The sequence below is a fragment of the Lepisosteus platostomus genome, chromosome 23, assembly GCF_059453375.1.
Source record: "Lepisosteus platostomus isolate fLepPlt1 chromosome 23, fLepPlt1.hap1, whole genome shotgun sequence".
Taxonomy (NCBI): domain Eukaryota; kingdom Metazoa; phylum Chordata; class Actinopteri; order Semionotiformes; family Lepisosteidae; genus Lepisosteus; species Lepisosteus platostomus.
In genome coordinates this window covers 5,606,078-5,618,736 of record NC_142633.1, presented here as the reverse complement: position 1 = coordinate 5,618,736, position 12,659 = coordinate 5,606,078, and the positions used below count along the sequence as shown (strand labels likewise).

Here is a 12,659-nt window from a genome sequence, read left to right as displayed (position 1 = left end):
TTTGAGTGTTTAAATGAAGCTGTCTTCCCCACCAGAGATCCTGGTAGATTTTGTTCCTTGGTGGCCATAACTACTTATTATTAAATATCTGAACAAATGGGTGCAAATTCCCAATGAACACAAAATAATTTAAAGCAAAAATATGAAAATAGAACTCTTGGTGGTAAATGTTAACAGCTGGAAATGCTGCTTGCTTTTTGGCCATTAAAAAATACAGCAAAATTAGAGACAATGAACTAAGCCATATTTACATTTCTTTCAAATTGGTGTATATATTGACAGAATGACAGTCTTTTTTTAAGTTTCGAAACGACAGATTAATACACTGAAGTGACTTTGTTACACAGGCGTTAAACTATCTCTTTAGCGAAAGCTGAGTGGTCACTAAGGTAGTCAAGTGATTTAAGCCACTGAATCGCAGTGCTTGTGGAAGGGAACCACTAAAATGGATACCATGGGCCTGTCAGACGATCACCTCAGGTGGACCTGCCAGCGGTGAGGCTAAGTCTTCTAGCAACAAATCGAGGATCTGTGTCCCAGCAAGTGCAGCACAACATACTAATGAGTGCCTCCACAAGACCAGCTGATGGGAAAAACCTAACATGAAGTTCTGGACGGAAGTGCCTAGATGAGACACAACTGTACTTGTAGTGATTAACTGCTGATAAGGACTTGACTGGCTGCCCTTCCTCCAGACTCATCCTGGTGATGATTGCAGCAGGACAGTGGATGTCCTCATGCTGCTCACAGAACACCACCTTTCTAGCAAGATGGGAGTGCGACAGGGAGGGCTGGGAATCCCCAACTCTCCAGGCTTGAGCCCCTCTCAATATATACAGTTGTATGCAAAAGTTTGGGCACCCCTGGCCAAATTACGTTTTGTTGATTTTCTAAGTGAAAAGAAGTTAACACAACCTCTGTAGTGAACAAACAAACCTGGCATATTTTGGCAAACTTTAATTTAATTATTAATTATTTAGCTATTCATTTTAATAATTGCAGTTACTATTAATTTGTTGAATTTAACAGATTTAAAAAAACTAAACCGTAAATGTGGCATGTGCAAACGTTTGGGCACCCTATCAGTCAGTACTTAAAGTAGTATTACCCCCTTTGGCAGAAATCACAGCCTCCAAATGTTTCTTGTAGACAGTCTTTCTATTCTTGCTTTAGGAATTTTTTCTCCTAGTTCAGAAATATTCTTAGGCCATCTTGCATGCATTGCATGTTTGAGATCTATCCACAGATTTTCAATAATATTCAAGTCTGTGGACTGTGAAGGTCAATCCAAACCCTAATCTTCCGTTTCTTGAAGTAGTTCATGGTTGATTTTGAGGTATGTTTTGGAACATTGTCTTGTTGTAATATCTGACCTCTTTTCAGCTTCAGTTTCTTCACTGATTCTGGGACATTTAGCTTCCACGATTTGTTGATGCTTAGTAGAATTCATTCCTCCCTCTACCTGCACAATATTTCCTGTGCCACTGGCTGCCACACAACCCCAAAGCATAATAGATCCACCCCCATGCTTTACAGTTGGCAAGGTGTTCTTTTCTTCCAAATGCTTCCCCTTTTTTTCTCCAAATGTATCTTTGGTGACTGTAGCCAAAGAGTTCATATTTTGCTTCATCAGACCATAGCACTTGGTTCCAAAACGCCTCTGGCGTATCTAAGTGTTGTGTTGCATACTTCAGAAGTTGACTTGTGTGATGAGATCACAGGATAGGTTTCTATCTGATGACTCTTCCATGCAGATCATGTTTGTGCACGTAATGCTGCACCATGGACCTTCCTGCAGGTCCTTTGCAGTGATATGGGGGTTTTGCTTTGCTTTCCTGACCAGTCTACGAGCAATTCTATCAGAGATCTTTCTTGGTCTTCCAGATCTTGTCTTGACCTCAACAGTTCCCCTTAACTTCCATTTCTTAATGACGTTTCGGACAGTGGAAATTGCAAGCAGGAAGCATTTAGTTTATAGCCTTCCCCTGATTTCTAAGAGTCAATTATCTTTATTTTCCGATCCTCAGTCAGCTGCTTAGAGGAGCCCATGGTTGTTGAGTGTAAGCACAACACCCTGAGAGGTTCCAAGAGTCAGATAATTTATTAAGCTCTGGAATTGTCATAATTTGACTTAGATTAAGGCCTAATGAGTCAATTAAGTTTAATTTTATTCACTGTAAAGGTTGTGTTAACTTCTTTACACGTAGAAAATCAACAAAATGTGTAATTTGCCCAGGGGTGCCCAAATGTTTGCATAAAACTGCATTGGAAGAGCTGGAATATCGTGTGGCATCTAGGGCTCCGAGACCAGTGCACAGGCACATGGCTTGTCCAAGCACCTCCTGTGAGGGGAATAAAACAGTACCCTGAATCCTGGTGCAAATCAAGCATCACAGGTGTAAAACCTCTACTGCTTCCAACAGTGGCCACCAACAGTACAATCCTGCAAATCATGAGAAACACTAATCGGAACAATGAATTTATTTATGTCACACCTGCTTAATAAAATGTCAATGTAACAGTTACCAAAAAAGGCTCATTCTTCTGTTGATAACTTTATTAAAATTGTTGCACTTATAAGTAATATGATGGTCTGCAAATATATATATATACACATATTTTAAGGGACTGCAATGTGAGGGGGACTCTGTATTATGGGTTTAAGCTGAGTCAAAAACAATAGGTTTGGCCTCAGGGAAGTAAGAAAGTGCCTGTAGAAACAACCATTAGAAACTAAAAGAAGAAACCTTGGTCCTGTGATCTTGTTCTAGGCCAGCGGTAAAGCTATTTGAGTTTTATTAATACTTGACATCGAAGTCTGAAAGCTCATGCTGCAGGGAAGAAGCAAGGAAAAACGCCTCAGCACACACACAACGTGGGATAAATGGTTAAACTGGTGTGCAGGAGGGCCCTATAGTGGGATAAATGGTTAATCTAGTGAGCTGGCAGGCGGTCCTTTCAAATGATAAATGACACCTTTTGCAGACGCCCACGGTGTTGGAAAATACGTGTTTCTTAATCTTTCAAAGTCAGCGAAGGGGGAAGAAAACTGCAGAGGCTGTTGTATTGGCTCACTCCCCTGTTTTCCCCTGATTAAAACAAGGTGTCAAGATTAAAGAGCTGTTCAATAAACCAATTTGTTGGCAGGAACTGTTGTAGATCAGGGAAATCCCACCATGACCAGAGAAGCCTTGTTTATTCTGCCTTTCCCACTTCCAGTGATTAACTCCTCAAGTTTTGTTAACTTGTTTATATCTGCAGTTGCAGCAACATTATACTGGCAGTGAGAATAAGGGGTCTAATCTGACCTTCCTTTTCTTAAAACAGATTTGACTTTGACCTTTGAGAGAGATCAAAGGTTGTGAATTAGAATTGTTTATGACAGAGCACATCATGCTTTCCTGTGTGTTTAATTATAACCACGACCATCTCTGAACTGTTCAAGGAGTTTTAAGACTTCTTATGTGACCCTAATGAAAGATCTAGGCAAAGCCAGTTTGAGCTAAAGCACATAATAAGGATGATCATTTTATTCATTTGTGTACTATAATCCCCACAGGCTACATTGACCAACTACACATGAACCCAGGGCCCCTGTGTACATATACATAGTACCATACACACATTAAGCAAACCTGAAATTTGAGTCATTGGAGCCCTGCTATTTTCCTTAACAAGTAATTCATATAAATCTTGAGAGGAAATCTGTTTTAGGCTACGTATACCAAACTACATGGCAATCTGCCAAGTACAACAAGTACATTAAAAAAAACATCTGAATGTTTTTCCAAATCCAACATGGAAAATAAACATGTGACCAGTAGACTAATTTTGAGCAAGTCTATGACAGGACACCTAACAACACAAGAGTCTATAAATGCTCACTTCTGAACTTTGACTAGTTTCAAAGCGAAAGATATCTGAAAACTGAGACACTACCGACTCCTCTCTTAGGAGAGTCACACTGCATGACCTGATTATACAGCCGATCAGCTTCATTTCCAGTTACTGCAGATCCAACTCTGGAACTACATGAAGATCAAGCCAAATTTTCAGTTAGATGTAAATTATCCACACCTTCAATTTCACTTGATTCATGGCAACCATAATATTTAAAGGTAGAAACTCATTATAATGTTGACCGACAAACAACCTGTTTTAAGTATACCAGATTTTGCTATGGCCACATGATTTCATAGAAACCATTCAAGTGTTTTTGTGTAAAATCCAAGATGGTAGCCTAGCCTAATTGCCAAATTTCTTAATTTTTGCCCCTGGGCTTTGGATGTCATTAGGATTTGTTGCTTGGCTCCTTAATCATCAAATTCAGTTGACTGAGTTTTTTAGACAGCTAATTCATCCATGGATCTTTATCCATGTACTTTGTCCAATTCAGGGTCACGGGGTGGCTGCAGCCAAACCCGACAAGCAACTGGTGCAAGGCGGGGTACACCCTGGCCAGGATGCCAGTCCATCACAAAGCAGACACAGGCGCAAACACTCACACCAGGACCAATTTTCCCAGAAGCCAATTAATGTATCAGCACTATCTTTGGACTGGAGGAGAAAACCCATGTGATCACAGGGGGAACATACCAACTCCACACAGACAGCACCCCAGTCCGGAAGTGAACCCAGGGCCCCAGCACTGCGGGCAGATATGCCAACCACTGCACCACCATGCCTCCTTCCAAAGACCTCATTCAGCCTTATCTTGAAAGAGCCCAGGGGACCAGCTTCAAGAGCATGGCCGCACAGCTTGTTACAGACTCCCAACACACAATAAGTTCAGCTCTGCACCTGAAGATGTCAAAATGTGTGTGGTCCACGTCATGGGTATAAACTTAAATACCTGAAGCATTGATGATACAAGTGTACGAAAGACTTGTGCAATGTGCAGTCATGGTCACAGTTTGAGTAAACGTTGGTTCCAAAATCATGAAACACAAAATGTAAATTTTATAGAATAACAGTTTTTGGTTTATATTTAAATTGATACTCATGTGCTTCTTTAAATTTGTGGTGAATATAAAATCAAAAGAAGAGAAGGTCCAGTCCTTACGTGGTTTATGATATTTTGGTTTTCCTTCAATGTCTAATCTTAAGCTTCACTAATTGTATTTTGGACAAGAATTAAAAATGCCTGTTTTTTTTTCTTCACCACTTTAAACCCTGCACCTCGAATCCTCACGCACTGGCGCCCCCTTCTATGAGCTAGTGAAGTGACAGGACAGGGGTTCCTTACCTTGGTCTCGGTGAGCTGTCTCTGGAGAAGCTTCAGGGCCTCTGTGTGTCCAACCTCACTGTCCTGAAGAGCGACCAGCTGCTCCTTCATCTCCCTCTGCAAAGAAAACAACCAGCACTTGTTCATTTACACCCTTCATGTTGTTAATAACCTTTCTCAAGCTCTGAACACAAGGATACAAGAAGATGCCACGCGACCTATTTAATGCCTTTGGTAGCTAAGCAATCCAATAATTCAGCTGTTTCTTGGAAGAGATGCTGTTGGCTGTGACAAACAGGATGTGGTTGATCCCATAAATTCTACAGCCGTATGTTTAAAAATGGACCTTGTTTCCTCAGTTGTACATTGGTTCCCCTCTATTCTCTACTTGTGCCCTCTAAATGGCTTGCATAACAGCCTGCTGCTAATAATAGTTGAAATGGATCCAAAAAGGTTTATCCTTTCCTTCAGAGGACATCTGCATTAACGAAGATGAAATAAGCACAGAGATCACTGTCCAGGCAACGTTTGAGCTCCCAACCCAAAACAAAGGCAGGAGTCAGAGCAGTGGCTCTGTGGCTAAGGATCTGCGCCTGGGGCTGGTTCGTATCCCACGGCCGGCAGAGGAATCCTACTCCGTTGGGCCCCTGAGCAAGGCCCTTAACCCCCACTGCTCCAGGGGCGCTGTACAATGGCTGACCCTACGCTCTGACCCCAAGCTTCTCTTCCTGTCTGTGTGTCTCATGGAGAGCAAGTTGGGGTATGCGAAGAGATGAATTCCTACTACAAGAAATTGTATATGGCTAATAAAGTGATCTTATTTCATCTCTCTCTTGTTTAGTGATAAGGGTCTCTGATTGGCCAAAACAAAAGACCAGGTCAGCAGAAACCACACTATGCTGCATTCCAAATGTGACCAAAGATCATTACTGGCGGCCATGAAAAGGAATGAGGGCTGTGGATATTTGTGGAGAATCTGGAGCTGATATAAAAATATCATCTCCCAATGGATTAAAAATAGACTAATTTATTTCCATGCTTACATTTCTCACAGAGAAACATACATTTAACAAGGAAAAATGACAGATCTACTACTTTCTGATATGTACTGTATCATGCAACTTATTGCAATAAAAAAAGAACACTGTGCACATGAAGCAATAGAAGTTGGAGACTTGCAAGAAATAATAAGTCCTTTAATGTAAGAGCAAAGCTTGCAAATAAAAGATCACTTGGCCCTTCTAGCTGGTCATTAGTAGCTTATTGATAAAAGCAACTCATAGTTATTAATCCATTATGAACCTGGATTAAACTACTTGGCTAACTTCATCAATACCTCGATAAAACAGTAGGTACTTTTAAATTAACAATCCTGTGTGCTACCTAAACTTATAGATTGGTATTCAGGTCCATGTGAATAAATCATGTTTTTTCTCAAGATTCCATCGATAACTCCCAAGGAAATATCGAAGTTCAATTTTGTTTAAAAGCATTTCCCTAAGTGAAGCAGTCAAATATTTAAGCCTGCAACATACTAAAAGCTTTCCCTTTTCTTTTTTAATAAAAATCCTAGGTTTCTCCTGGCACACTGCTCTTGCAAGCCCACCCTTGAGTGTCATGTGTCATATTTTCACATGCCCATCCGCAAAGCAGCAGAAGGATTCTAGGTGTTGATCTTGGGTCAGACAGCTGTGGGCATCATATAAACTCTCCAGACAACAAAATAAATTACAGTGCATTTTACGCAAGGCTGTCTGAGGATTCAGCATCACCTGGTTTTCATCCATAAAAGGGCTACAGACAAGATAATGTACAGAGTAGAATGGTGATGCCTCAGGTGAGACAGATGAAGTTACACTTAAGACTAAGTTGATACAGTTAGAATTTAAACAAAAATTACTGATAGTTGCTTTGTCAGTAACATGTGAAATCATGTGTTTGACATGGGTCTCTGGCCAAACAGGATCCACCAGTAGATAAAGGAATATAATCTAGAATGATTATGGTTAAGGACCAAACAAGGGTTGAATGGTTTAAACACTAGACGATTTACACTGTTACAAAAAATAAAGATATATGTACATACAGTAAGTCCTCTAAACCACGCTACCCAGAATGGAGAAAGAACTACACTATCCGAATTGGAAAGTCCGGTCAGACGTGCTCCTCCAACACAAACTTCCATTTTCTTACAAGCAAGCTCTGCTGAGCCTTACAGGTGAGTTGGTGCCCATTGGAGGAGTGGCAATCTCTTGCTGATGTCACTGCCAGCAGCCATATCACCCTGCAACTCACAACTGGCAACCCACTGAAGCTATGTGGGTGTGAGCCTGGTTAGTACTTGGATGGGAGACCTCCTGGGAAAAACTAAGGTTGCTGCTGGAAGAGGTGTTAGTGGGGCCAGCAGGGGGCACTCACCCTGAGGTCCATGTGGGTCCTAATGCCCCAGTATAGTGACGGGGACACTATACTGTAAACAGGTGCCGTCCTTCAGATGAGACGTAAAACCGAGGTCCTGACTCTCTGTGGTCATTAAAAATCCCAGGGCGTTTCTCGAAAAGAGTATGGGTGTAACCCCGCCGTCCTGGCCAAATTTCCCATTGGTCCTTACCAGTCATGGCCTCCTAATAATCCTCCTCTATGAATTAGTTACATTACTCTGCTCTCCTCCCCACTGATAGCTGGTGTGTGGTGAGCGTTCTGGCGCACTATGGCTGCCGTCGCATCATCCAGGTGGATGCTGCACATTGGTGGTGGTGGAGGGGATCCCCATTACCTGTAAAGCTCTTTGAGTGGAGTGTCCAGAAAAGAGCTATATAAGTGTAAGCAATTATTATTATTATTACTGCGACTATGTAGGGGCCTGACAAATCACAGCAGGCTCTGTTTGCCAGAAAGCTGAGAAGACCCTACCTGGCTGATCCCATCCCTTTCCCAGATGGTGCACCACCACTTGGGGAATCTTGGTCACAATAAAACCATTCATTACCTGACTGGACAGTTAGTACCTAATGGATAAGTGAAAAGTCCCAACATTTACATCCCAGAATTGTTTTTGTAGCTACTGGGGAAAGTTAATCAAAGTTAGCTAATAACGCAGGCTTTGCTCAAACTGTTTGACCTGCTTTTATTAAATCACAATGAGCCTAATGGAAAAAGCACTCAATTAACTATTGAGTTTTTTATTAATGTGATTAATTTTTGACTAACATATCAATATAACAAAACCCCCAATTCTTCATTTACCATTTATTTAGATGAAAGCAAAGGTAATACTATCTTCTGTCTGAACACAACATATGTAAATGATGCACTCCCATGTTAAGTTACAACACCAGAGTAAACCACAAAACACAATTTGTTAGTACTGAATTAACTAAATTTGTGCACTTGCATGGATTCTAACTATATGAACTTGAACAGGGGTAAAAGCCTCACACATAGCTTCAGCTTGTCCCAGGCAACTTTGTGATATCTTCCTACTGCACTAATGAAAATCTACAAGCTACTGCACTGCTGAGTTCTGTAGCTCTAATGTTTATGGATGGACCATATATCGAATGCTAAGGTGCCAGGAATATGAGCAATATGTACTTACATCCTTTCTACCCCTGCAAGACAGAGATAAAACTCAATGCAGAGAGATGACTCAGAAAAGTAGGAAGACCTACTGTATGATTCATCACAGTATGAGAATCATACATTCCTCAGAGAGCTGCTCCTAAACTCCTTGCTGGACAGTCTCAATTTCTGTCCTCTACTGCATGTCACTAATTGCAGAAATTGAGAAACTATATTTACTTTCTTGCATGTGACCACAGAAAAAATTTCCAGGTGTTAAAAAAGGGCACCATTAATCAGCTGTCAGAAATCTGACCTGTTTAATAGTAATGTATTGGAGTAACTTACTGTTAAGCAACAAACGTTATACCAGTATCACCAGAGAGTGAAACAGCCTTTGCATGAGAAATGATTTTCACTCTATGAGACTCAGTGACTGTGCTATACTCAGTATACAGCTAATTCATGCTAAGAACTATAGTATCATTAGATTACAGACTTCTCCCACTGGATGGTTTCTAAAGATGTCAGCCATTTATACGGCGCCCCTGGAGCAGTTAGGGTTAAGGGCCTTGCTCAGGAGCCTAACAGAGTAGGATTACTCTGCCGGCCACGGGATACAAACCAGCAACCTTCCAGCCACAGGCGCAGATCCTTAAGCCACAGAGCCAATGCACCACCCAATTTACATTACCAGCCAGGTATTTTAACCCCTGTGACAACCTTCTTGTCAAAAGCCATGCTTTGATTATTCAGAGTTAGTCGATGATTCACTTAAATGGAATGATGCGGTTCAGCTCAGTGAGACGCTGCTGTAATGATTTACTACGGAGCAATGCCCAGAGGCAGGCTTTCTTAATTTCCCCACTGTACACTTGTGCGCTGCATAAAGAGGAGACAAAGATACAGTCGGAAGACCGAATCCCTGGCTCGTATGCCGGAGCTTATCCTGGATGTATCACAAAAAACTGTTTCTTAACCTGAGCTCAATTAAAGGCCTTGCTAATCCAGGGGGAGCAGTGACTTCCTCAGTCAAGACCAGCTCATCACTAGAATGTTTTCCAAAGCACTGTGTTCCCTTCTGTGTACTGTGTTGTTGTTGCACATCCTGGCAGCTCCAGTGAGATTCAAAGCAAACATCTGTTGTATAATAAAACAGCAAAAAGAATTTCAGTCTCTGAATACATAACAGCTAAAGGAAGAAAAACATCTAGACAGGCCAGCTTTAGACAGTTCTGCAAAAAATTTAGCTGTTGTCTTTCCTGTGATTGATGGAGGTCCTTTTGCCTGGAGGCAATTTCCCACCGTTCTCTGTGGCAAGCATCTCCTCTCTAGGGTAAGAAACTTTTACAGTCATTCACATATTTACTGAGTGAGGAAGTGACAGCTCACACTGAAGAGAGGAGAAAAATCAGTCCTGAAGGGACAACCTTGCCCCCAGAACACTGTAAAGCCTGCAAGTAGCATCCAGTTCAAGCTCTGCTATGTTTCTTAATACGTAAACGGATTCTAGGACTTCAAATCCCTGGCCTGTCTCATGAAGTCCTCAGATGGACCAGAGATCAAAACAGTGTGGTCCTCGAATTAGTTGATTATTTTCAGAGGCCTCCCACTCCTGTTAAATCACTACTGTTCTTTTCAGTATTGTCTGTCCCCGGACGTGACCGAGTCTCTCCAGTGAATCCTGCAAGTCTTATCAAGAAGAGGTGTCTATCCTCCCACAACCGATTCTAACAAACGAAAAACAGCTATTTCAAAGGAGATAGAGATCTAGAATAATATGCTTCACATCAGTACATTACTTTAAATAACCACTTCCCCAGCATCACAGGGGAAGCCAGAGCCTATCCTGGGAAGCCTTGGGCACAAGGCGGGACGGAATCTCAGAGCCTCACCCCTTGGTCTGGAAATCTCACCTTATTTGCATCAAGTTTAGGGTGATTAAAAAAAAATTAAGTAATGAAAAGAAACTTCTGAAAGTGCAGTTGAAACTCACGATTCCTTTAATTAACCAATGTGCTTTTTGTATGTGAATAACAGCAACTGTCAATAGAAACAGTATGCATTCTTGATTGTGGACTTCAAGTCTCAGCCATAGGGTTTAGGACCCTTCAGAGCTTTGTTAATAAGAAAACAACAGGGCTTCCTCGCAGCTGAATCATTGGGTCCCAGACAAATACTATGTCCCTGCATTAATTGGCATTTAAAAAAAACTTATAGCCTCAATAAGCGCAAAATAGCTCCTCAAAAGCAAAAAGCACACAATGATGGTTTGATGCCACACAGATAATAGCAAACAGCAACACGTTTCTCAACACGTAGCTCCATCTTTGATGAATTCTATACAATCAAACTAGTTCTTGTGGTCAAATAAACTCTCATTCAGTTTAATATTGTTTAGTTGCAAGAATAAGGTAACTAGTTAGCTGTCAAGCAGCACTGTAGTACAGTACAGTAATCTAGCAGTTAGGAAGCTGGTGATGGGAGGGATAGAGGTTACCAGCTGGCCTGAGCTTTTTCCTGCAGGAAACCCTGATATGTACATGTACATGTAGTAAGCACTCTACAGGAACAAGTAAAGGTTTATTTTATGCTGAAAAGAGGAAAAGAAACAATGTTTCGGCTGTGGAGCCTTGTTCTGGTGTGAAGAAGGGTATGACACCTGAAGAAGGCTCCACAGCCGAAACGGTGCGTTTCTTTTCAGCACGGAATAAACCCCTACTTGTTCCTTTGTATCCTACACATCCTGACGCAGCTACCTACTTGAACTGGTTCACTACAGAAACTATTCCCACGAAAGACTCACTTCTCAGATGGCTCATCTTGGCCAACAGTCTTATATTGATCTGTTCACATTCCAATAACCAGAGAAACTGAGAGATTAAGATCACTCTTCAGGTTTTTTTTGCATCCTTAGAAGCAGATTTAGTTTGGAGGGGGTGGCATGTAGTGTTCTCCTGGTATTGAAGTGAGCCATTTCCATAGTTTAGATCTGATCACAAAACCATCATGCTGTTACAGTACCATGACTTGCCAAGCCAATGACAAAACTCTCAGCCGACAGAGCTGAAGAACGACTGCAGGGGTGAAGAGTGGAACCACAGTACTTAAACTCCCTAAGTAATCCATTAGTGGGATCAGCACTCAGCACAGTGAGTGATTTTTTTCCCCCAGTTCAAAAAAGATATTGCAAAGAGAACTTGAAAATACATACCCTTCTAAAAAAAAATGTCCTGCATGTTCTCACTATGCTCCAATTCCTAACCCCTCCTGCATTTGCAAGCCTTGCACTTTCCTGGCGGAGGGGTCACCGTCTGTGCTCTTTCTCCAGCTCTGCCAGAGGAAGCTGACAACGTGACCAACTGGAGCAGATGATCTGAGGGACGGAGGCAGGAGGCACCAGGACCACTCACGACCTCTTGTTCTTTGAGCCCTGTGTGCCCTCAGTCTTCAGTCCATCACTGTAGTGTCACCCTTCAGGATTTACTGGAGAATCTAGGACTATCATCGAGCCAGAAACCAGCAAAGGCCGATATCTTACTCTGAGCAAAGGACTGCTGGGGGGGACTGAAGGGGAAACAATACTCAGCATTACTTCCACAAGTGGCTTCTTGCATTCCAAAAAAAAAGGCTCATTAGCTTGCAAATGGTTTTATTCAGAAAAGGATTGTGTGACTAAGTTTGCTAGGAGTAAATGATTTGGTTAGAAAATGACTTGAGTGAAGTAATTAACACCTTCCAAACAAAAAGAGAGGTGGTTTTTCTGAGGGGATTTATATTGAAAACTGAGTGAAGCAAATCCAGAGATGAAAATTCTCCCAGACCTGCGTTTATAAAGAAGGTTTTTGTTCTAAACCCCACACCTGTGCTTTCA

The 12,659-nt window shown here is 41.6% G+C and overlaps 1 protein-coding gene across 1 annotated transcript in view; it reads right to left on the bottom strand.

Annotated features, from left to right (window-relative positions):
* The window catches only part of trim62.1 (tripartite motif containing 62, tandem duplicate 1), an 87,317-nt gene that overhangs the window by 20,623 nt on the left and 54,035 nt on the right, over positions 1–12,659 (bottom strand). The window contains exon 2 of the mRNA XM_088617616.1: positions 5,246–5,341. Within this exon, the coding sequence (XP_088473742.1) occupies positions 5,246–5,341 (96 nt within the window). The remainder of the gene's footprint in view (positions 1–5,245; positions 5,342–12,659) is intronic.